The sequence below is a fragment of the Phoenix dactylifera genome, chromosome 18, assembly GCF_009389715.1.
Source record: "Phoenix dactylifera cultivar Barhee BC4 chromosome 18, palm_55x_up_171113_PBpolish2nd_filt_p, whole genome shotgun sequence".
Taxonomy (NCBI): Eukaryota; Viridiplantae; Streptophyta; class Magnoliopsida; order Arecales; family Arecaceae; genus Phoenix; species Phoenix dactylifera.
The window spans coordinates 843,181-868,865 of record NC_052409.1 but is presented as its reverse complement, the minus strand read 5'-3'; the positions used below and the strand labels follow the sequence as shown (position 1 = coordinate 868,865).

The following is a 25,685-nucleotide window of genomic DNA, read 5'->3' as shown; positions in this document are numbered from 1 at the left end:
GCATCCATCCGACGGTGGAGATGTCTTCCCAGCGCCCCACCGGGGCTCTCAGTCTAAACCAGGCCGAGCTGTAGTGGAGAGACTAGAGAGAGAAATAGAGGGGATAAAGTGGGGAGGGTGCGTTTTAAAGCAGGGGAAGAGAGCAGAAAGGGAAGGACGGGGGAGGGATCTTTTGGAAGGTCGCTGTGGTTTTCTCTCGTGTTGGATATATTCTCTCTCTCGATCTCTTTCCGTCCTTCGCTCGCCGCCTCGGAAATCCAAGACCGAGTCCCTCTCGAGCGGCGAATCCCTCGACGGATCTTGGTTCTTGATCGCGAGGTTTCACCCTCGCCCCTCTCTGTCTCTCGCGTTCCTCGGTCTCTGCGGAGCTAGGGTTTCGTGGGGAGCTTTCTAGGGTTAGGGTTTGTTGAATCCATCTCGCTGTATGCTCGTTGAGAGCAGCAATGGCGGACGCGTTTCCGGGTCAAGTCAGTGCCGTACAGGTAATCTAATCGAGAACAGAAACAAAGGGCGGAATGAGGGATTCGGTCTAATTACCTATGCTTCTCGCGATTTTTTCCTTGGTTTTTTGTTTTATTTCCATTTTCTTGATTTCAGGTTTGGATCTCTTTGGTGTCACAGAAGAACTAACTATGCTTTTCTTTATTGTATCTTTGATTTTTGTTTTCTTGATTGCAGGTTGGGACCTTTTTCGTGGGGCAGTACTATCATATTCTGCAGCAGCAGCCGAATCTGGTCTATCAGTTCTACAACGATGCGAGCACTGTTATGCGGGTCGATGGTGACAGAACTGAGACTGCAACGACGATGATGGTAGTTTCAATTAATGTCTATATTGGTTATTGATGGTTGTTCTTAAGGTTTTCTTGGACTTAGATGTCAATTTGGAATTGTAGGAAAGTAATGCTCCCCCACCCAAAAGAAAATCTATGGTTGGTTGAATGTTTGAGTGGTAATGTTTTGAAGTTGTGTTTTTTTTCAGTTTTCTTACTTGTACCATTGCAGATCCTATGAAAAAATGGCATATGCATGTGGTTGAGCGGGGATTATCACTACTAAGGCTAATATTTTGTCTTTCAGTTCTTGGTTTCTGTATTGTAACTGTGTTTATTGCTCTGTGGAATTAACATTCTCTCTCTATATCTCTCTCTCTGAAAGAAAAGGCGGCAATTCACCTTGCTCTTGTTTGTGATATGCGAAGGAAGCCTAAATTTTAGCAGTGCCTTTAATTTTTATGTTGTAATTAAAATATAGGCCGCATAGCTCTTAGTATTGTATTTTTTTTTGCTTTGGTCTGGAAGGTGATTAGACAGCATATGTTTAGGGGGGTCCATATTTGTACTCAGGTAGTGTATGTCACATGCCGAGTATCTTGGGTCAACATGCAGACATTGGATAAGAGTTGTAAAGTGTTTGTTTGATTGTTCCAAAGAAGTGTTAGCTGAAATTTATGAATTTTTTTAGTTGAATAATTGATGTATTCGGGCCAGTTGTTAGAGTCAATCATAAGATTTCCTGTTCATCAACAAAAAAAAAAGTTATAAGATTTCCTTATCAAGTTGAAATAGTCTTAACTCTTAAGTTTTGAGTTGGTGATCTGTTGTCTTTTGTTCAACTATTTTTAAGTAGTTGTATGGTATCAACTAAGTGCCCTTCATGATGTCAATTTCCCATATTTCTGTTTTTGTATGCATGCATGTGTTTCACTATTATGAGGACCTACTTGGATTAAATCAAAGGAAAGAAAAGATTTTCTTGTGTTTCTTTCTTCTTCTTCTTCTTTTCCTATTCTTTATTTTTATTGTCTTGTCATAACTGATTTGTTTATGTTGGAATCATCATGTCACATTTGTATGATCTCAAAGCATGGTGTCTTGATTAAGAGGAAAGATAGGATGCCACGTCGAGCTTTCCTATAGTTATCATGCATCAAAAAGCACCCATTCGAGTGACTTAAATGTAATGAATTTATATTTCAAAATTACTTGCTTACAATCATCACCCATTTCTTCCTACTCCCTGCTTATCTCTCTAAAATCACTATTTATGTCCAACCCTTCGCTTATCCTCTCTAGTGTCATCTTTTGTCTCTCCATGGGGTTAAATGGGCCACTTCTAATATCTATCCCTTCCCTCTGTCACTATTTATATCCAACCCTCAGTTCACTATTTATCACTACTCGTTCCTTTGTTCTTCCTCTAATTCTTCCCCTTTTTTCCTCCTAACTCTTTGAGACTTATAACACCCAATTCTGACCACTCCCTCAAACCTTTCTAATCTAGAGACTCAATTTTATTGTTTTGTGGGAGGAAGAAGAGGCATTTCATGTAGATGAAAAGAATTGGTGTGATTGGTCTTTAGCAAGGGAAGCTTTATGAGATTGGAATAGGATTGGAAAAATAGAGAGGTGGGAGAGAATGAGAACTCAATGCAGCCATCTAGTGGTTTAAGAGAGAGAAACATGGGGGAGAAGAGATGAGCGAGGGGCATTGGTTGTGAAGTGGGCTTTGAGTATATCTAGAATAATGTTGTTTTATTGCCTAGGAGTTGGAGTAGCTGGTTTCATCTCAATCTCTTGCAGTTTTCACGTGGATATCCATCAGAAGGTGCAGGAAGTAGGAGCGGCAAAAGTAGGCGTGGCTCTGTAGTTTTTCTCCTTGATTAATGGAGGTCTACAACTTAATAAAAGCTTGTCCATGGCATGGGGTGGAAAAAATGATCGAACAAGTTATGGTACTGTTCTTGATTATATTTTTTAATGAAATTAAACCATTTTAATTTGAGCCTTTCTGAGACCAACTCTGGGCGTCTAGAAGGGAAATTTTTACCAGTTGTAAATACTTAAGGTAACAAATGTTCATTCATAATTGTATGGAAGCAAATGGAAGATGGGCCAAGGTGGAACATGAAGTAGATGATTTGTTTCTTTAACATGTAGTTAATTATGAAGGATAATCTTGAAAGTTCTTTACACGGCTTGGAAAATTTTCCAAATGTGGTCATTATGATATCCAACATTCTTGTCTATCGAACAAGAAACTTACTTGAAGGCCATTGTTAATTAAGATTACATCATCACTCTACTAAGGGTGTATTTGGTTGGTGAAAGTGGTAGAAGTTGAAGTGGCCTAGTTCGGGTGGCTTTGGTCCTTCCCCTCTGAAGTCACCAAAGTGGCTTTAACTTACAATGGAACGAGAGGGGGATCTCAAACACGGCAAACTACACTTTGGCGGTCACTTTAGGTAGCCAACACGCCGATGTGCCCACTTCAGGGGAAACTCTAGTTCAGGTATCCTTCTTCTGGGCAACCTAACGTACTCCAATTTTAAAGAAATAGATAGAGATATATAAGACTAGATATACATGTTTTGAGAGTTTTATATTCTATAGCCTCACATAATATATGGACCAAATTGAGCCCCTGCAACCTTTTCTATCCTATTCACTTATGGAGGGAGTATTAATGTACCAATAAGTTAATTATAGATCCATAAATTGAGTTTTCTAAGCAACTTGGATTAAATTGGGGGCAAACTAAATTGTTTGAGTCAAAGTAAATTTTTTAGAAGGTTGCAGGTGACAACATGCGACCAAGGTACCACCTAGCGCCTAGGTATAGAGGTCAAGGTGACCTAAGAACAAAGATCATAATTTCTTTAAAACTAAGGAATAAAAGGAAAACAATAAGATGCATTTATATTCCAATAATTGGAACATAACATGGAGTAAGTCATTGGGAAATATCAACTTGCAACTTCTACTACTAATTTGTCTGTCATTCTTATCCTTGCTGCTTAAAAATGATACAAAATGCTATGGCGGGGGCATAGGCGGCCCCGCTTGAGCGAGTTGACTAGATAACCAAGATAATGCCCTCTAGGAATAGGGGTGCAAATGAACTGAGCTAAATATTTTGCTACCCGGTCTTTGCTCAATATACAAAATGGTGGAGCCTAGTTCGAGTTCGAGCCAAGCGTCACACAAATTGTTCAAAGCTCTCATATAAGTTTTGCATGAACTTTTGTCAAGCCGAACCGAGCTTCCTTTTATTCTCTACAAGCCACTTGTGCTCAGGCTCAAAGTAGTAGCTATCGAGCCGATCCTTATTTACTGTCCTACCGAGGGAAGTTTAAGAGTGGGTGCCTATTAGTTACTCAAGTTGGGGTCAAATTGGTAAGTGGCTACGAATTCAATTTATGGATATTTATAAATAAACCTCTCTTTTGCTAGAGTTACTCTTTTCCTAGAAGAACACAAATAAAATGTTATGATACACTAAAAATGGAGGTGGTTCTATTAAGATTGTCAAGGAGAACCTTTAGTTAAGAATTATCTCCTTCCGTCCCTCTCTGCCCCCCTCTTGCGATGTCCATCTTGAACTCTCATCCGTCGGGAGCCTAGTTCCTGCAAGATTTTGTCCTTTAGCATTTCAGGTTTTGGAGTTAGTTTCTTGAAAGAAGGACATTGGCTTCCCTGTTCTAATTTTTCTGGAAACTCCCACCAAAGTGGAACAAGACATGGACACACATGATTTGAGCTATTTGCGAATATCTTGGGATCAACTTCATAATAGGCTTGTTTACACTTGGCTTAGTTAATAAATGAGTTAGGCTCAAACAGATTTTAAAGCTCATAAATAAGCTACGCTTGAAAATTAGAGGTTTGGAAAGTACTAAAGGGAAGCTTAGCTCACCTTTGTAAGAAGCTCGGTTTATATAAGCCAAGCTTGAATAGCTGACCTTAAGTTTGGCCTGAGTTCGACCCAAGCTTAAGTAACTCTTTTGTATACTATGCCATGCCCAAGCAGCCGAGTACTTGACTCGGCTCAGCTCGGCTATTTGTATGACAACAACTATATGCCAGATTTTGTATTTTAGGAATACTTTTTCAATTAAAAACTAATTTAATGCTTTCTAATTTGGTAAATGAATGTTGTTATTTAATACCAGAGTTTATGGTCATCAAGAATCCATTATGAGCGCATGGCCTCAGCATGTCAAATGTTGTCATAGGCTTAAGTTAGGGAATTTCTAAATTTAATATTTTAGGATTTCGAAGTTGCTTGGGTGTTTCCTTAGGTGGGCTATGTGGATTAATATAAATGGAAAGATGGAATGGGAAAAATCTGTAGTATTTTTATTGCATTGAATGTGACTATACTTGAGCCAGACACATCAACCTCGTAAACTTTCCTATGATGTCTAGGGTGTAAGCTCTTTAAATACTTTCTGTTTTGTTATTAATGTTTACTTCTTTACTTGTGTGTACAACAGATATGAAATCAAATCAGGTTTTAGTTAGAGTTCAATTGTCTTGTCCTTGGAATCACATCAAATGCAAACCAAAATGCAGTAAATTTTGCAATTGTGGTATGCAAGATGTGCTCATGTAAATTATGTATGCTCTAATATAAGTTAAATGAAAAAGTAGCAAACTTAGTTTGATATAGTTTTAATAATTGTATCAGGATAATGATCAAACCTTGTTGCCTCACCGAGGTTGTCTGTGTAGAAATGATTTTGGGCGTCAAGTTTTAACATCAAAACTCTAATGCAACATGAAAAGTTTAAGTTGTTGTTGATGTAAAGGAGGTGTCTAGTAATATATCTTTGTGATACTCTACTTTCTTGTTAGACAAACAAAGATGCATGGTTTTTGTTAGAGTTTCATAAAAAATCCTCGTGTTGTTAGTTGCATAAGAAAACTTGAAACTAGTCTATGCGTAATTGTCTTTTGTGGTAAAAAAAACACAACTAAATGCTCAGCGACTTTGAAGTGTGGTCTTTTAGGTTCAATATTTGTTGAGAGCTTTTGGTATCCTCTGAAACAGTGATGGATATGTAGATGGTTCTGTCCTGTAGAAGACAATAAGGCCCATGTCATATAACTCAATATTAAGGGTTGCAATTGTATAGTTCAGACTTTTCTGGACCAAGAATGTGCAAACACATAGCATAAGTGTAGCAGGTATAAGAAGGTTGAGGTTGATTATGCTAGAATTATAAGTGTTTCACAAGTTTGTTGAACAATCACCATAATCAGAAAAAAAAAGGCATCCATGTGCACAAGGTTCCTGCTATTTCACAGTCTGAGAAGGGTCAAATGTACTACCGCTGTGTGCTGAGAGGTTGCTTCCGCGTTCCAACTCCGTGACGCATGGCACAGTGGAGCAACCTTACTTTTGCGCCAAGGCCTACCCTCAATCACCAAAATTTGATAATGCTAATTCTTTTAACATTAAAGAGGTGTCACGGCGGGTCTGGTCAAGATATCTTTGTTAAAATAGTTTTGATTGTGAAGCTCTATCTCCAGCTTCAAGAAGAGAGATGACAAAGCACTGGGAACACAATAGCTGAGATGTGAAGAGATGCCATCGACAAAAGCAAGAACTTAATTCTCAAGTTATGGGGCAGCCCAATGAGCTTGTGAACTTGATTGAAATATATCAAGAATTCATCTTCTTTCCCTCTTCTGAAAAAGACAGGGAATTGTCTGTTGTCTCTGGGTTGAAGTAGTTAAATTGAACATCTGGGGAGACTGAGTGGTCAACTAGTTCAGCATAATAGAAGATGATGTCTATAAGTTGCGGATTTTCTAAATTGTGGTCACTGTGTTGCTGATTTGAAATTTCCAGATAACCTGCTAACTTGTTTGTTAAGGTACATTGACTTTATGACTTTGGCATTAGAATGTATCCTAAACTGATCTTTGGTCTATGGGATAGTTATTTCTGGTTCAGATATTGCAGAATAACAACTTTAAAAAAAATTACAGGTAGAAAACAGCACCAGTCTTTTGACAATGCTTAGTATATAGGTCATCCTGATGACCAAGATAACTATCTAACTTAATTTTGTTGGCCAAAACTTCCTGATGCAACAGCCATTATTTAAACGTTGTGAAAAGTGTGAAGCTAGAAATATCAGACTCTGATTATGGGTGTTACCCGGATTCTTCCTACTCTATGTTCTTGGTTTATCACATATTAACATAGAACTTGAAATAGGCTACTCGGTTGCAGAAATATGATTGGCCTTATGCAAAATATATGCTTACATTTGGTGGAACATGTAAGAGGTAGATAACATGGCTAAATCAATACACTCGCGCACACCATTCATGATTTGTAATCAAGGATTTCATTCATGCATTGCTTTGTTCCTCAATAATTTATGAGAGCAAGAGATTTGTATATAGGTTAACCATCTCAGGTGATTAGGTTAATCTCTGCATATATTTTAGTCTTATGAGGTGCCCAGGTGCTGAAAGTCCGACAATCTTGAGATAGACTCTTTTAGGAGAAGATGTGAATTGAGTTTCATAAGAGCCGAACGTATTGTTTGAACCTTTTATCATAAAAATATGGAAACGCAATGTCACATAAATTGGTCATATGCTCCGAGCTGCATATGCCTATGAATGCTACTAGGAGATGTCTTTCTAGCTCCACTGTTAATTTTGGTGCTTCATGTTTTCCGAAAAAACCTCTTATGTGCATACTTTATTATGTGCTTATTCTAGTTAATAACATTCTTAGGGCATTAGCTCAGTTCTCTAGATTTTTATGTTCTTGCACTAATAGTTACGTGATAGTGTCACTGTTGCTTTTACTGTTTTTTCTTCTTTTTTTTTTTAATGTAATCTGTCTATGTAAATATGTAAAAACAGTTTTTTTTAGCACTTATTATGTTAGCATCATCTGTAACATCTTGCAGGCTTGTATGTAACTATCCATCTGTCAGCAAAATCTGATTTTTTCCCCTCCATGCATATATAGGTCATTTCATCCCAATTTTAGCCTTAAGTCTAGGGTGGTGTGAGTTTGCTTTGATCAATGCTGTATTCACATAGACACATGCATGTACATGCATATGGTCATAAAAATATGTATATATATATGTGGTGCGTCTTATATGCATGTAGGTGTGTACGTTAGAACCTCACCTAGCAGTAACTGTATTTGATTGCTCATATATCTTTTGCAGCAAATCCATTCTTTGATCATGTCACTGAATTTTACTGGGATTGAGATCAAGACAGCTCATTCTCTTAATTCTTGGAATGGAGGTGTTCTCGTGATGGTTTCTGGTTTTGTACAAACTAGGGACTATAATGCTAGAAGGAAATTTGTTCAGACATTTTTCCTTGCTCCACAAGAAAAAGGATATTTTGTTCTGGATGACATCTTTCACTACCTTGATGAGGAACAATTGCATCAGCACCCAGCAACCATATTAGCCCATAACAATCACGAGAACAATTTAAATATGCCCAGTTCAGTTCCTGAGGCAGGTACAGTTCCATGGTAGAACATGTTTTCATTATTGACTTTTGGTTCTATCTTATTTTAGTTTGCTATGTGACGGCGGGTGCATTATTCGTGTAACCTGTAATATTGAACTGAAAATTCAACAATTCACTAGCAACCTAATTTTGACCTACCAATAAAATGATATGACTGTTCACTTTAGTGTAGTTAGTTTGTTCTATCCTTTTTCTTTAGTCTATTTATGCAGGGTTTTCCTCTTTAACAGGTTGAAGCTTGAGGGTCATACTTCTCAATCCTTCTTTGAATTGAATTTCAGTGCTTACTTTTTTGTACTTATGTGTTAAATATTTGCTTTATCACTTATTTCATATATCAATAGGTATTATTTATTTATTTATTCATTCACTATAATGGTTCATATGTTTTGTACTCAGAATGCCCCCAAATTGGTTTGTAACAGATTAAACAGGAGTAAGTGCTTAATTTATGCTTTTTTTATTAGTACTTAGCACTGTCTGAGTCAATTTGCAATGAACATCATCAAAGTTTTCACAGATTAATACTGTAAATATATTTTTCATCAATTGTATATGATTTTCTTTTCCATATAAACTTCAGCCTATGTAAGGTTTGTGCAGCTACCTGGCTGTTTTTCAGTTGGGGCATTTCTGATCAACTGGTAATTTTCTAGGCTGATGGCATTATTCTATTGCAAGATTTTTTATAAATTTGCATTGAGCATAAGAACCTATAGTGAAATAGTGAAATAGTTTTGACATGCAATAAATGAGGATTTAAGTGTCTCTTGTTGGACCTGTCATTGGCATGGTATCTCCATGCCGTGCTACCATTTTGCATGCGCTGGAATGGGAGCATGCTATGTACTTTTTACAGCCAGTGTTGAGGCATTGCCATATGCGGACAAGGAACTGGCATGGTATGTATTGTGTAGCCCATTCCATTTCCATGCCTTGTCCACTGTCACTTAAATCCATGGCAGTCAACATTCACACGAGTCATGAAAATTGAGTCTTTAATATCAATATTGGTGAGAAATTCAGAATCTGCTCCTATGTTAATTCATAAGATTGTTTTCTGCTGTTTCATGTTACTACTCATTGTCAAATTTTTGGCCTTACCATGTCATTTGCAATTCCATCTCTTTGACACTATAAAATGATGGCTTTGGCAGTTTCTGACTACATGTTGGGTGGAGAAATTCAAAGCACAGAATATGTAGCTTCTGTTCAGGCAGGAGAAAGTGATACAGTCGATAACTACAGCGTCATTGAGCCACAGCACCAAGTCTGCGAGCATGATGACCGAATAGATGATACCCCTGCAAAGGAGCCCATTATTTCATTTCCAAATGCGATCAACATTGCGCAGGACCCTTCTCCTGCCCCTGCAGAGGACCATGTGGGAGAACCACGAAAGCAAACCTATGCTTCTATTGTACTTTCCGTTCCTTGCATCATGCTGCTGTTATTTCTATATTGTTTCTCGGGATTGGTTCTGCTTTCATCTCTTTACCATTTAGCATTTATATTTAGCATTTATAGTGATGTGATGGTGGCAGCTGCGAATTGTAAAAGGCCAACCTAGCAACCCTGCATCTCAGCGGACTTCTTTAAGCAACACTACTATGGTGGCTCCTGACAGGCATCAAGCACCACAATCAACTCCCCAGCAGTCCTATCATTCCTTGTCAGCAGCACCTGAGAAGTCCAATTCAGAGATAGTGGATGAAGTTATTACACCAGAAGATGAAGGTCCTGTTTCCCTCAAGGCCTTAATACTTGTATCTATAGTCATTGCTTAACACACACACACACACACACACACACACATATATGGGTATTAAATTTTGATATGTTATTGTACGTCCATCATCACAGGTGAAGAGAAATCTGTTTATGTTGGAAACCTGCCCTCTTTTGTATCTGCATCTGATCTTGAGAATGAATTCAGAAACTTTGGTAGACTCAAGCCTGATGGTGTTACTGTCAGGAGCCGCAAGGTCCATGATGATTGCTTTATTTACTCTACTTCTGCCTTACCTTGAAAGGAATCTAACATCCAGTTGACTGCATTTATGTGAGTTTGCAGGATTCTGGTGGTTATTATGCCTTTGTTGAATTTGAGGATGCTGTGGCTGTTCAGAATGCCCTTAAGGTTGGTCACATCTATCTGTAATGGGATTGGAGCCTCATACTTTTTACCTAGTTCAAAATATTCCTGGGATTGATTTCCAACAGAAAGCCTTGCAGATATTTTGCACCATGCCATGAATCACCTAAAAATAGTTATTTTCAGAGCATTCAAATCAATCAAAGGGTTACTGGGAATATTCTGTAGTTAACATCATTGCCTTGGTGAAGATTCCTATAATTTGGGGATACTGCACATTTGGTTGTTGGGTGTTAGGAGTCTGATATGTATGCTTGGACCTCTTACTGAATGAATGTTCTTGATTTTTCTTTTTCTCTTTTATGTTTTTTCAAAATCTATATTGTTTGTTAGAAATAATAGGCATCATTTTCATTAAATATGAAGCATAGATGTCAATGATTCAACTATTTTTTTTTTTTTTTGTTGCTTGGGCCTATTGTCATGAGACCATTGTACACCATCATCTCTTTTGGATGTGTCTTCCGACTAAAGGTCCATGTTCATTGTCTTTTGACTTCACTCTTCATCCAGGCATCTCCAATACAGTTAAATGGGCGGCAAATATATGTTGAGGAGCGGAGACCTAACAGTGGCATGTTCCGTGGAAGTAAGTAACTACTTTATCTGATCCATTTCGCTCTCATTGCGTAAAAAAACCAAAAAGGCTATCATTATTAGTGCCAGCTCATAGTGTGTTATAATGACAATTATTTAAGCTCTGAGAGACTGAGACATCAAGTTTGATATCTTTTTTCGCCAAAATATAATTTTACATGATGGATGCGTTCGCTTTCATCTTTTTTGAATTTTTCAGTTTTTTCTTGAATTCAACATGATGACAATACCACGAAATTTCTTAAGATTTCGTATCAGTGAAATTTGTTTTCTCATCATGAAGTATATTTTGTGAAGCTGTGCCCACCAAGATGTTGAAATACAGCAAGTTAGTGCAATAATCAAAATCTTCATAGAATGAACTGCAAATATTAGGGATTCTATTTTATGTATTGGTGATTAGGGATAAATATTCTATATTTGCTGTGTCTTGCAAGAAGTATTGTGTGCTGCATAAATTTATATATATATATATAGGCAGCGGATGCTTTTAAATTTCTGTATTTCAGTTAATGGGTTTGATGATTCTTTTGCTGTGCTCTATCTTTTTTGGGCAGGAAGGGGTAGGGGTAGGGGTGGATACCAGTCAGATCCTCCAAGGGGACGGTTCGGTGGCAGGAGTTTTGGGAGGAACGGTGGAGCAGACAACAATGACAGGGACTACAGTGGTAGGCCAAGGGGAAATGGATTCCATCAGCGAGGTCCACGCCAAGGAAGGGGCATATTGGGAAGTCAAGTTACAAGGAATGGGCAACACCATTCATCAGAAGCTGCAGCTTAGATATCATGAGTTTGCTAGGTATTTTTAAGGTGTTGAAGCATGGCCTCTTTTTCCAGCATGCTTGTGGTTGGTCCTTAGCTCACAAAATGTGATCCTCATTTTTTGAATCATATTTACTTGGCCGCAAGAGATTGAGGCGCCTGTGACTTGTTCCTGTTTTTCCTAATTTATTTTGGAAGGGTAGAAGGGCAGCAGTAAAGTTGGTAATATATGGTTTAAGTTTTGACTTTGAAAATCACTTTAAATTGTTTTCAGGTTTTCTGAACGCTATACAGGAGATGCATTTGGTTAGTTTAGTTTAAGTGTTGCCTTCTGGATGCATGATGTTGTGTCTGAGTGGAAAGTTGGGGAGATCAATCTGTTTTTGCAACGACACAAGTATTATTTCTTGATGAGTTAGGAGCTCATCTTCCTTTGCATGTCGTCTATATCATGTTTTTGTAACAATCCGTCTCCTTGATTGGTAACTCGTGAATCTCGAGGCTATTTGTTGGGGGACTTGAGGGATGGATTTAGGGGGATCTGCTCTGCTGTTGCAAGTGTTGAGGCTCAAAATGAACATCATTCAGCCCTTGTCGAATTTTCTATACCTTTATCTACTCATTGGATCTGAATGACCATGCTTTTTATGTCGGTGTCCAGTGCTTTGTAACATTTTTATTTATCTATATTTTTAGTGTACAGGTACAGGGTTTTTTTTCGGTTATTTGGGGAGTAAAAGGGAGGCCAAGCCACGTGGTACAGGTGCTCACAATGTCAGGCAAACCATTGTGAGGAACAGTAAGATAAAACAATGCAGGATTTGCGTTCGCAAAGCATTTTGGGTGTATTCAGGTTAGACTTATATGAATGAATAACCGCTTTTTACCTAAAAAAAAAAAAAAAAAAAGGCATTTTCCGACGGAAAAGCAAACAAGAAAGATAAAATTCTGTTAAGGTACCGAGAGAATCATACGGTTATCAGTGGATCCTCCCACCCCATTTAAAAAAAAAGGGAAGAAAAAAAGTGTCTTCCGTCCGCATTTGTGAACGTTCGAGCACATTAACGAAGGTATCCCAGATCTTGTTGGTGAAGTACGCGCCTCTCTCTCCGGCGCCTCCGCTATCACCATTCGCATCTTCGTCCTCAACTTCGGCTTTGCCCTCCTTGATGACCTCCCCGACTAACCTGGGCATGCAACCTATAAAGATAGAACGACCGCTCGCTTGAAGAAAACTATGGTCCTCAACTTCGGCTTCGCTCTCCTCCGTCTCTCCGGATGCTTATCATAAAACTCGTTGTCCGGAGGGAATGGATTCATAAAGGACCATAGTTTATACTAATAACCATATCTATGGTCTGCTGAATCAGACCGAATCATCTTGTTCGGGCTGTACAGAGCTAATCCGGTGCGAAACCAGATCGGTTTGCTTATATTTTTCAGTTCCGGCTTCGAAACAATACCAAACCAGCCAAAACTAATACAAACCGGCCTAGAACCAGCCGGTCCATTCAAACTGGGTGGTTGACCCAATTTTGAATCAGGCCTCTTCTTTTGAGTTGTATAAAAATGTTATTTGTTGTTGGAAAAGCTCGAGCAACCTGCGAAAGCAGGACAAGATTTTCGCCGCTCCTCTTTCTTAAGAACTCAAAAATCACATTGATTCAGCGGAAGGAAGATCCAAGACTAAATAAGATATATTTTCTCTTCTCTATCTCATCATCTCATTTTCGGTTTTGCAAAAGAATGACATGGCTTCCCATTGTACTGCTATGTCGGGCCGCCCTCCTACTGCAGCAAGCCTTAAGATGGGCTGGTTCCTCCTGCTCAAGAGTTTTAAAAGATAAGATGAAATAAAATAAGAGCCAGCCACTCCCACTATACTTTCGAAGTCATCTCGGCAGCCAGCTGACCCCCACAACGAAAGACCATCTTAGCTGCCGATTTTTCCGCTCTTGAAGAATGCGTTTACACGTATTCATGCCCTCACCGGCCAAATGCAATTTCAAACTGGATGACCATGATCTTTTTTGAGCTTACCAGAAGTTTTATTTATTTTATTAATTTTGGATCGCATAGTAAGGACCGCACTTTTTATTTCATTATTTTATCTTTATTTTATTAATTTGGGATCTTAGTATGACGTGCAAGAAAAGTAGGTAACGACCCATTCAATTAAAAAAAAATTAAACAAAGGGCATTTCCAGTCCATCCACAACAGAAATTGAACAAAGACAATCTTGAACCCAACAGTCTTCAGAGAATTCACAAAGATCAAAAACATCACTTTTGAAAAATTGGGATCAACAAATAAATCACTGAAGAAAGGCACCCCATCAAACCTGAGTCAAAACAAGGGGAGCTAAACAAATTCCCTCAACCTAAATTTTTTTCATAGCAATCAAGCCAAGAATCTACATAATTGATGTAGCTACCAGCCTCACCATTACACAATGGCATTGGCTGCACTGGCAATCCTAGGCCACAAATCAGCACATTCATTCCCAATAGGTCCTGTGACGGCAGAACCTGCAATGACACAATAATAAATGTTCAACTAAATATAATTCTGACAAATAGCACGCTCACACATGAACACAAACGAACACAAGCAGAGCACTATAATTAAATCATTTAAATGAGATCAATTTTTCACCTTTCAATTTCTCCCTTTGGATGGACAATAACTCCAGCATTATCTACAAGATTGGCAATCATATAAAATATCAGAAATTCGCTAGCTTTGAAATCGCAAGAGCATGTAAAACACAACTGGTGCAAAAGCTTGAATGCAAACAGTATTTTGACAGTGTAATTTTAGGTAACATTAATAAACAAAAATAGCCAAAAGCAGCTGTTTCATTATCATACAGCAAATGCATGATGAAAAGAAGCCGTGACTACATAACCACAATTCTTCTATGAGTGTAATAGATTGGCGTCTGATAATCTCATGTGGCTATATAGTCATCCAAGTGTAATAGACTGGGCGACATCCCCAAAAAACAGGAGCCATGTTGATTTCATGGGGCATGTTGAGGTGCCGAGACAATGAGGTCACAATGGTTAACAGCCAGGTTACTGAAAATATAGCTAATGAAACTAAAAGCATGTACCATGATAGAATACACATCATCTAGCTAAACCTAACTCATGCATGCAACAGCGGACACAAGGTACTTAAATTGCATGAAATCTTCAAAGTGCTTTCCGCCTAAAGTTTAAACAGCCAGCATATGTATGCTTCTTTAATTTGACATTTACCAGGAGACAGGTAACACAATGCAACAATAAAAAGCACCATGCTGTTTAATACTGGCCAAGTTAAATGTATGCTTCTCACTGAGAAATGACCCAATGGAGGCCACTCATCCAGTAGGGAAGCAACTTCAAAAACATAAGAAGCGAATGAAGAATGTGATGAACTACAAGACATTCTTTAACCGCAGGGCCTATAAGCAAGAGTCTAAAAGTTGTTAAACATACAATGGTGAAGACTTAAAAATAAGACATTATGCTACTTAAATTGCTTTTCAAGTTACCATAAAACAGACGTGCATATAGAAGCAAGGTGGGAAACAGCATGCATCTGGTGGTGATTAGTTTAATAAAGAAACAAAAGAGAAAGTGCATGTCTGTCTCATGGCCAGTCCCAAAAAGTAATGGCAGCAATGCTGCTCCTCCAGGAGCTGGAATATGAGACTGTCATCCAGTGGAGGAACTTCCTGAAAGGATTGAACTTTCAAGAAGAACCATCAACACCTAAGGACTTTCTATGTGACGTTTACTTAGGAATTTACAAACATGATTGGTTTGCTCCAACAAGTTAAGGAGATTTTCACCCAGAAAAATCTCCTTCGTCACAGCTGACACTAGCCATTCCTTGTGGCAAGAAGCAGTTCGGTTAAAAATGAAACAACATGTCTACACTATTCTTAGTTTAAATTTAAAAAACAAAACCAAAAGAATAGAGGTGTATGTATGTCTCATGGCCAGTCCTGAAAGGTAATGGCACCAATGCTGCACCTCCAGGCCATAGAATATGGGACTGCCATCAGGTGGAGGAACTTCCTAGAAGGATTGCTCTTTCAAGAAGAACCATCAACACCCAAGAACTTTCTATATGACGTTTACTTAGGAATTTACAAAAACATGATTGGTTTGCTCCAATAAGTTAAGAAGATTTTCACCCAAAAAAACCTCCTTCGTCACACTTAACACTAGCCACCCACTCCTTATAGCAAGAAGCAGCTGGGTAAAAAATGAAACACATCTACTCTATGCTTAGTTTAAATAAAAAAATAAAAGAAAAGTGGTGTATGTATGTCTCATGGCCAGTCCTGAAAGGTAATGGCAGCGATGCTGCTTCTCCAGGCGATGAAATATGAGACCGCCATCAAGTGGAGGAACTTCCTAAAAGGATTAAACTCTCTAGAAGAACCATCAACACCCACAGGACTTTCTATGTGATGTTTACTTAGGAATTTACAAAAATGTTTGGTTTGCTCCAACAAGTTAAGAAGATTTTCACCCAGAAAAATCTCCTTCATCACACTTAACACTAGCCACCCACTCCTTGTAGTGGGAAGTGGTTGGGTAAAAAAATGAAACACATCTGCTCTATGCTTAGTTTAAATAAAAATATAAAAAAATAGAGGTGTATGTTTGTCTCATGGCCAGTCCCGAAAGGTAATGGCAGCGATACTGCTTCTCCAGGCGATGGAATATGAGACCGCCATCAGGTGGAGAAACTTCCTGAAAGAATTGAACTTTCTAGAAGAACCATCAACACCCAAAGGACTTTCTATGTGACGTTTACTTAGGAATTTACAAACATGATTGGTTTGCTCCAACAAGTTAAGAAGATTTTCACCTAGAAAAATCTCCTTCGTCACACTTAACACTAGCCACCCACTCCTTGTAGTGGGAAGTGGTTGGGTAAAAACATGAAACACATCTACTCTATGCTTAGTTTTAATAAAAATATAAAAGAATAGAGATGTATGTATGTCTCATGGCCAGTCCCGAAAGGTAATGGCAGCGATGCTGCTTCTTCAGGCAATGGAATATGAGACTGCCATCAGGTGAGGAACTTCCTGAAAGGATTGAACTTTCTAGAAGAACCATCAACACCCAAAGGACTTTCTACGTGACATTTACTTAGGAATTTACAAACATGATTGGTTTGCTCCAAAAAGTTAAGAAGATTTTCACCCAGAAAAATCTCCTTCGTCATGCTTAACACTAGCCACCCACTCCTTGTAGCAAGAAGCAACTAGGTAAAAAATGAATCATCTACTCCATGCTTAGTTTAAATAAAAAACAAAAGAATAGAGGTGTATGTATGTCTCATGGCCAGTCCCGAAAGGTAATGGCAGCAATGCTGCTTCTCCAGGAAATGGAATATGAGACTGCCATCAGGTGGAGGAACTTTCTGAAAGGTTGAACTTTCTAGAAGAACCATCAACACCCAAAGACTTTCTATGTGACGTTTACTTAGGAATTTACAAACATGATTGGTTTGCTCCAACAAGTTAAGGAGATTTTCACCCAGAAAAATCTCCTTCGTCACACCTAACACTAGCCACTCCTTGTAGCAACAGGCAGTTGGGTAGAAAACAACATGTCTTCTCTGATTCTTAGTTTAAATAAAAAACCAAAAGAATAAAGGAATATGCATGTCTCATGTTCAATCCCAAACAGTAACAGCAACAACATTGCTTCCCCGGGCAATAGAATATGAGACTGTTTCTAGGTCGAAGTACTTCCTTGAAGAATTGCACTTTCAAAAGAAACATTAACATCCAAAGACTTTCTTTGTGACATTCACTTACAACATACAAAACATAATGGGTTCGCTCCAACAAGTTACAGAGATTTTCACTCAGAAAAAAATCTCTCTATCATCATCAAATGGATCAAAACTCTCTTGCAAATGGAGAAAGCAAAAAAGATGTGATACCAAAAAAAACTTCTCTGATGTTTTGATGGACATAGTAGATAATTTAGCAATACAAACTACAAACATTCAAAATCTCAGACAGCAAAATAATAAATAAGGTGATCATATCAGCTCAAAAATTCAATAATTTCATCAAATCACAGAAGCCAATAGAAAATTGTATTGTGTGGAAAAACACATGGTAGCATGCTTAAAGCAGTTACAAACAATCATATCTATCAAAAAAATCAAAAAGTTCCGTTACCAGTTGTGCAGTAGCATTGTGCACCAGCTAACAGCTGGTGATTGGTACAGATATCATAACCGACATAATCAAAGAAGTATTAGTGCTCGGTCTTGGCTCGCCACCAAAACTGAAGTATCAACTATCAGATCTAACCATCAGATCCAATGGGTGCTACTGATCAGCGGATGCGTTAAAAGATGACAAAGCATTGCTATGATAATTTTTTTGGTAACTAGAAGAAAAATACAAGCGGAGTTTTATAATAAAAGAGATACCTTCAAAGTACATATAGACACCATCCTTTCTGCGCCATGGCCTCCGCTGTGTTACAATGACAGCAGGCATGACCTTTTCTTTCTGACTGCTTATTGCTATCAAGAGCCAACAATGAGGATTGCTTTACTTTCAAGATAGTTAATTCAGAACTATAGCTTACAATAGCTTACGATCGAAGCCGTCAACTTGTCTTAATACTCAATTCCCTTCATTCCACATATTGACCCCGCAATGCTTCAAAACATTATTGCTCTGCTACATATTTAAAAGATTGAACTGGTTGGTTGTTACCTTGGCATCCCTCTCAAAGGTGCTAGAATCATTATTCAAGACATTCAACCTATTAGATTCCACATCATGAGTCATCTTGATTCAAGGAAATGGAAAACTATATCCATTACAAGTTGTTTAACCATGATTAAATTAGTACAAAGCTTGTAATGACCTGGAACCATATTTGAAAAAAATAGCCAAGAAGTTGCTATTTCGATTTTTTGGCCCTACATAAGTGCTGAAGATCTACTCGGTATATAGTCGATGTGAAACTAAATGCACGCCCGTATTGGTCCTCAAATACTCTCCACATTTAAGCTCTAGTATTTTCATCAAACTAAAGATCCAAATCTATTCAATTCCAATCATAAATACCATGATCAGCCCATGATTCATCCAAATAGATTTGCGTCACAATATCCTATACTCCATATGACTCATGGGTTGGGTTTGCTTTGATATTATTATAACGACTCAAACCTCATCCAATAAGGTTAGCTAAAATATTATTTAGATTTCTTGGCCCGTATAAGTACTCAAAATTTATCCAATATATAGACAATGTGAGACTAAACACATACATAGCCCCATAATGCTCCTACCCCAATTCATTTTATTTCTAATGCCATTGTTCGGGCTAGTTTCATCTCTTGGTTGAACAGGATAAGTCAATGCTTTCCGTAGGGGCACGAGACCACGGGCAGTGAGCTCCATATAATTTTTGGAACATGTTTGTAGGCCGAAGGAAGGGATGGTTTAGGAATTCCAACAACTGATTTATGGTGGTCAGCCCTAGTTCGTAAGGTTGTTGGCAGGCTTATTCTTCAGCTGATAGCTTAGTTTCTATTGTTTGAATTTCCAATCCAGGTGTTTGAAACCTTTGGCAAAAAAAGAAAAAAGAAAAAAACAATCTCATCTTCCATGTGGCTAGTGCAGATCTGAATTTTGTGAGGATTATAAAGTGACCAAGAGCCTGAACCTAGATCAAATGTTGTAGTTAGCCTACCATACTTCTCTGAACAACTTGAGACACCAGAAGGTCTCTGCACAAAAATTAGCAATCCAAATAGACATAGCATGATGAAATTTATTTCACCAATTGTAATATGTTCAGAAAATTTGAAATTTGAAAGCCAAATAGCATGAAAACTCTGCTAATTTAGAAATAGTGCATAAAGTTTTTGGATTAGATTACACACTTCCAAAAGAACTGTTCTGGGACATCAATGATCATCATTGCCTTGCCTAGACAGTTTTTAAATCACAGCAATGTACATCACAGGAACTCGTTATTGATTTACCTTCTTCCACATTGATATATTGTTAAATAAACCAAGAAGTTGATCAGTTGACAACATCAACAATCAGTTTCCTTGACTTTAGAACTGACCACCTCAGGCGCCGATAGTACGCAGCTTGGAGAAGGGCAAGCGACAGCAGAAAGATCCATTTGAAACCCATCTACATAAAAAGGAAAATACACGCTTAATGTTCACCTTGATTGAATGATGGAAAATGAACATCAGAAATGTAAAAGAGGCTACAACAAAACCCAATTACCAGTTTCCTCTCTTCCATTTCAGGTTCTGCTGCCCATGATAAGAATGTCACAACATCCTTCCCCATCTAACGATGACAAAAGAAATAGTAAGTTCCATAATTTATTTGAACTTGCAGCATTACATTTTAGAGGGACAACTACAGAGAAATATAAACATGAAAAGTTAGGAATATTACTTGTGATTCAGTTGCTGGAGTGCCATCTTCATACTCGATTGCACCATCGATGAGCATTTTGGGCATTGCAATTGCACCACCAGGAAAGTAAGGATTGTAGTGCAGACCTTCTCGAATCTAAAGGTCCAGATAAGCTGGTTAGCATATTCACTCAATTAACAGGCACTGCAGCATTCATTAGAACGTTTGAATATTTGCTGCATACGGTAGAGGGCATGGGCGAACAACCCTTTACCATCCATGACTATGCATGACATAGATATAAACATGACAACAACAGAAATAATATTGTTCAGGAGAGAGATAATGCAGCTTCAGCAAAACAGAAGAAAACAAACAATCAACAGTAGGAAATAAAATCATCATCCAAGCATTTTTCCCATCAAAATAGGATTCGCAATGGACCACAGCTCTAGGTCAAGAAATCGAGAGATTGTGGAAATTTTTACCACAGGTGTCACTGTCAACCTTACACCAACACTTAAAAAGATTGTGCTCTTCTCAGCAAAGACAGCCTGAGACATGAGAAGGGCCAATGATGAAACCTAGAAGTTTAATTGGTAGGCAAATACTAGACCAAGTCAACACGATGCAGGGCATAGCAACAATGAGACCGCTGATCATATAAAAAGATATGCTGGACCTTTCTCGATGCTTTTGGGTGACTAGTGATGGCAAGTTAAGCTCGACCAACCAGGGAGCAATTCTCCAAAATTTTCATAGACTTGAAATGAGTATAGATGGAGGGAGAATGGCAATGTTTTAGGGAATTGCTCCTCCCATTATGTTAAAAGACAGCTGGTATTGAAACTCAGTCCCATGGAACCTAACACTAAATGTGCAAGGAAAAATTTTTATTTGAGCCATAGCTCCATTTAATTTATCAGATATGCCAGAATTATCATCCAAACAAAGTGAGACAAGAACTGTGATGGACATGGAAAAAAATGTCGCAATAAATACTTAAAGAACAGAGAAAAAACATTACCAAAACACCTGCAGGAGGATCACGATATCCTGTGAGTAGGGCAAAAACATAGTTTTGGCCATTGTGTCGTGCCTGAAGGAATATGCATAAGAACATTAGTAAAAGAACCAGACAGACACTGATGCAAATCTGAGTCCAAAATTTTAAGCGATACTACCTTAGTGATAAGGCTTAAGTCTGGAGGATATGCTCCGCCGTTGGCAAATCTTGCTGCTTGTTCATTTGGATATGGCTGAGGGAAACGATCACTTAATTTACCAGGACGTGTGAACATTTCACCTTCATCATTTGGCCCATCAACCACCTCAACCTCAGCTGCCATAGCCTTTGTCTCCTCTTCAGTGTATGCTACACCAACAAGATCTCGATATGAAATCAGAGACATTGAATGGCAAGAAGCACAAACTTGTTGGTAAACTTGGTGACCGCGCCGAATTCTGCTCAAGTTCATTATAATTAGTATTTCAATCATTGTACATCCACATTAAATCTAGTATACAGCTTTGCTTATTTTCATTGTGTAGATGAACAAAATGTTAGTTATCTAAAACGGACAACGTTTTTGCAGCCAAGCTACAAAGCTACTCAGGTTAGCCGTTAAATGATAACAAGAGATCTCTTCAAAGTTGATGCAGCAGATCTCAAAGCATAAATTCATTCAAATTCAGGTAATATATAATTAAATCAGTATAGCAAATATAAGAATCTTACAGAGATGAGAAAAAAAATTTAGTAAATATAGAGATAGTACTCCACTTACGATGCATGGTCATAGGAACTAAGAATGCCTTTATGAGGCCAAGGATAGATTGGACATGGTAGGCCATGCTCAGCTTCATCAGCAGATGCCAAAGTAGCCATGCTCAATATACCAGAAACACCTGCTCCAAGGAATGCCAATGCTCTTAGTGATTTCACACCAGCAGATCCAACGCTTTCTTGATCTTGCTTACACACATAAGATGGAAGCAAAAACAGGGCCTGCATATAAACGATAGATAGTTAAATGCACAAAGAATGGAAACAATAAAATTAATGCAACTTGACTAGAAACCACCACCAAAACTAGAAAATGGAACTCCCTTTAACCAGAGGAATATAATAACTGGAAAGGCCATCAGTAATTTTTGTTCTTCGCCTACTGCTCAGAGAACAAGTTTCATCTATTTGTGTAATGAAGATTAAGTACTTGGGTGGAGGAAGGGAATGGGGAAGCAGATGGGATGCTTACAGATGATTGAAATTGAGGTCTCTTCCTCAAAAGCTGGTGGATGGCTCTTCCTGCAGCCATTTTAGTCAACTCCTCAAAGAGTGAAGATCAAGTAGCTCTGCATACGCAATAAGAGAGTGTAAGACAAAAGGCATATGAATTTCCAGATTGAGGTCAGATCAAGATTTTTCCCTTACTCAAAACAGTGCACAAAGCAGAGGAGAAATTCTGAGATACATTGATCTCCAAAAATAAATATCAAAATGCATTATGGAAGAGATTTGAATTTTCCAAGGAGAGGTGCACACGCACATCTTACCCTGTACTAGGACTGCTATAATATGTGCATCATTCTCCATTTAGACTTACATCTGTCAACTAGTTTCTAATTTAAAGCACATGAAAAACTTGATTTTTATCACATTGACAATAAAAATTTTATCAAATATTGCATCCTGAAAGTCACTTTGAGGTTCAGATAATGTTCTATCAGTATGTGTTAACATTTATCGAATTAATACTCATAGCTTAGACTGATACCACTGTACAGAAAATAATTACAAAATCCGATATGATCCGTTTCGAGCAGTCCACCAAATTGATATCATGGAACACTGAACAATGACTTCGGACTGAAGCTTTAGAAATAAGGTATGTTTAGGGCTGTTAATTGGTTGAGTTTGGGTTGGGGCAAGTTACAATAGAAGAGATCATCCACGGGCTAGCCATGGAATAAGCACACTACAGATATGCTCCCATATTGCACAGCAAGTTCCAAATTGGGCTGGAAAAGTCTGTGCCCACAGTTTCAATTTAGGCAGAACTTGTTTTATCACTGGCCATATATTGATATGTGTTGATTAATTAAATATTAATAATCTCTCCATATGATATTGGACCAGACAGGATAATACGTGTTCTGTGATTTCTTGATGGTGCCAAAGACTCTACTTTGGTGTTCCATCTAGAAATCAAAGTTCTAATTCTGAACCCTATAACAAGATATCAACTTAGTCAACTCATCAACCTAAACCTCAATCAGCCCCTTTACATCTACGCGGACACCAGTATCTCAGCAACACAACATGAATAAGGAATTTTAACAATATTACTGTTCATTCTCAAATTGATTAAAGCTGATAAATCAGCTCACTCTTGATTTAAACAAATCTTAGATCTGAAATTCAGCAAAATGAGACTACTTGAGGACTTATAAGGAATAGGGAATGAAAAATGAAGCAAGTCAAGCAGCAGACTTGCACTCCAAATACAGCCAACTATTTTCTCAGATGGGGAGCCAACAGCGCAATAAAGTTTATGCGTTATCACTTGTTGGGAACTAATAGAAATAAACGTCTGGATTTTGGGCATCGGAGTACTTAAACTCCGAGTCTTATCCCATCCACTTTAATCTAAACATTCGATAAAATTTCATGATCAGCTTACAGTAACGGCTCAACTAATTACATTTTAAAAAAAATTGTAACTTGGAGCAGACTAAGATGAAATGTCATAAAATATATAGTGTAGAAAAACCAATTTTATATGACATTTACGGTGACCGATCGCAAAGATAATTCTAACGACATTTGGAGCATGTCTCAAGATCATCAAAAATCGGAAGTAAAAGGAAAGCCTGAAAAAATAGAATTGTGAGAGAATACTGGAGCGAATCTAATCGCTAAATACAGGGGAGAGGACACAGATATAATATGCTTCGGATCTACCTGAGAGAGATCGAGGGAATGAGAAAGAACGTGACTTCCACGCGCCTGCCTGGAAGCAAGATCCCGGGAGGGGACAGAGAGGACATCCGGGATAGAGTCATGGCTAGGGTTTTGAGATGGATCAGCCGGGGCCGATAGAGCAAGGGGCGAGGTGAGAAGAGCCACCGATATTTTGGAGGATGGATCGGCTGCTCCACCCGTGACACCAAATCGAATTAGTTTGCACGATGGAAACGGCGCCACGTACTCCTATTCGGCAACGGCCACATTTCAAGCCCCAGCAACCACGGGCGGCAATAGGACCAGACCCGGTCAAGTTAGATGGAGATCGAATCAAAAATTTATCAATTCAAAATTTACCTATTTATTAAATAGGTTAAAAGTTTAAGTCTCAATCTAACCAATTTATTAAACAGATAATCTAATTCGATTTATAATCTATTTATTAAATAGATCAAGTAAGATTAAATAGATTAGACGAATTTTTAACAAATTAAATTTAAGTAGATTAAGCAGGTGGTCAAAAAAATAAATAGATTTCAAACAGAATAAACGATCGGATCATAACTCGATCGAATTATTGAATGAGTCAAAACAAATTAAACATGTCAAAAGTTTGAATCTGAATCAACTTATTTAATAAATATATTTAGATTAATTGACCTATATGCGATCTAAATTTGTTTATGCCACATCCAAGTCGGATTAAAGCATGTCGTTCGTCGGTCGGGTTGCTAGGTCGAATTATAAATTGCCATCCCTTGAAGAGATGATCTTGGACCGGCGGCTGGCCGGGCATTCGCCAATCATGGTTCAACATGACAGCCGTTGTAACAGTTTCAGGCGATGGTCGTTCTTTTGACACGCAGTTATGGTGGGCATCTAGACAACAGCAGGAGCTTTTCCACTATTTTTTAAAAAGATCTTTATATAATACAGAAAAATAATCTTTATTTCTTTACTTTTACACTAAAACATGATATTTTAAAAAATATTTTTAATTGAAAGATAGTGCATTTGTTTCCGCTATTAGCCATCAGTTCTATTATAATACTAGTATAATGAAGGAAATAATTTCAAATCATATATATTGAGATAAATAAGGGCAACTATGATGGTCAGTAACAATCTTAGAGCAAATCCATTATAAAAATATTATTGTCACTGCAAGCTTCGCTCATTGGTCAAATATGGGTGCTCCTTTTGCAAGGGACTAAACCATGATATTATTATTTACATTGATTTTATGTAATTAAATTAGCATTAAGCATTTTGAATCAAATGCCGAGAAACTTCATTCTCAAAAGCACTCAATCTTAGGCTCAAGCTAGCCTGTAGACGAATCTCTTTGCCCTTCTATCCCCCCTATTAGCTAATTATCCTATCCATTCTCCAATCCTTCTCTTCTAGTCCATTGAGTAATGGGACTAAATCTCGCAGTCCCTGAGAAGTTTAATTGATTTGCC

General features: G+C 38.0%; 2 protein-coding genes and 1 non-coding gene across 6 annotated transcripts; 1 reads left to right on the top strand and 2 right to left on the bottom strand.

The window, feature by feature from the left end:
- The first annotated feature begins 73 nt into the window (after window positions 1-73).
- On the top strand, window positions 74-12,160 carry LOC103706925 (nuclear transport factor 2-like). Its single transcript, XM_008791201.3, has 9 exons — window positions 74-482; window positions 679-813; window positions 7,988-8,294; window positions 9,464-9,726; window positions 9,851-10,043; window positions 10,170-10,291; window positions 10,381-10,446; window positions 10,975-11,050; window positions 11,616-12,160. The coding sequence occupies exons 1-9, from the start codon at window positions 444-446 to the stop codon at window positions 11,837-11,839; spliced, it is 1,425 nt and encodes a 474-aa protein (XP_008789423.1). The 5' UTR covers window positions 74-443; the 3' UTR covers window positions 11,840-12,160.
- A 1,871-nt stretch (window positions 12,161-14,031) lies between these two features.
- Window positions 14,032-24,401, bottom strand: LOC103706947 (cytochrome c1-2, heme protein, mitochondrial-like). 4 transcript variants are annotated; one of them, XR_005506784.1, is made up of 11 exons: window positions 24,220-24,376; window positions 22,514-22,610; window positions 22,043-22,263; window positions 21,440-21,719; window positions 21,283-21,354; window positions 20,295-20,411; window positions 20,118-20,183; window positions 19,859-20,018; window positions 18,027-18,536; window positions 14,477-14,519; window positions 14,032-14,349 (listed from the first exon to the last, which is right to left on the bottom strand). XR_005506784.1 is itself a non-coding variant. In XM_039115307.1 (8 exons), exons 2-8 carry the CDS (start codon window positions 22,571-22,573, stop codon window positions 19,902-19,904), a joined length of 933 nt encoding a protein of 310 aa, XP_038971235.1. In that variant the 5' UTR covers window positions 22,574-22,610; window positions 24,220-24,376; the 3' UTR covers window positions 19,683-19,901. The 4 variants fall into 4 exon arrangements, 1 of the variants encoding a protein (XP_038971235.1); XR_005506785.1 differs by lacking the exon at window positions 18,027-18,536 and having other exon boundaries at window positions 24,269-24,401; XR_005506783.1 differs by lacking the exon at window positions 18,027-18,536.
- LOC120104488 lies at window positions 15,077-15,208 on the bottom strand. Its single transcript, XR_005506882.1, has one exon. It is a non-coding gene; the product is annotated as a small nucleolar RNA snoR137 (small nucleolar RNA).
- Window positions 24,402-25,685: the final 1,284 nt, after the last annotated feature.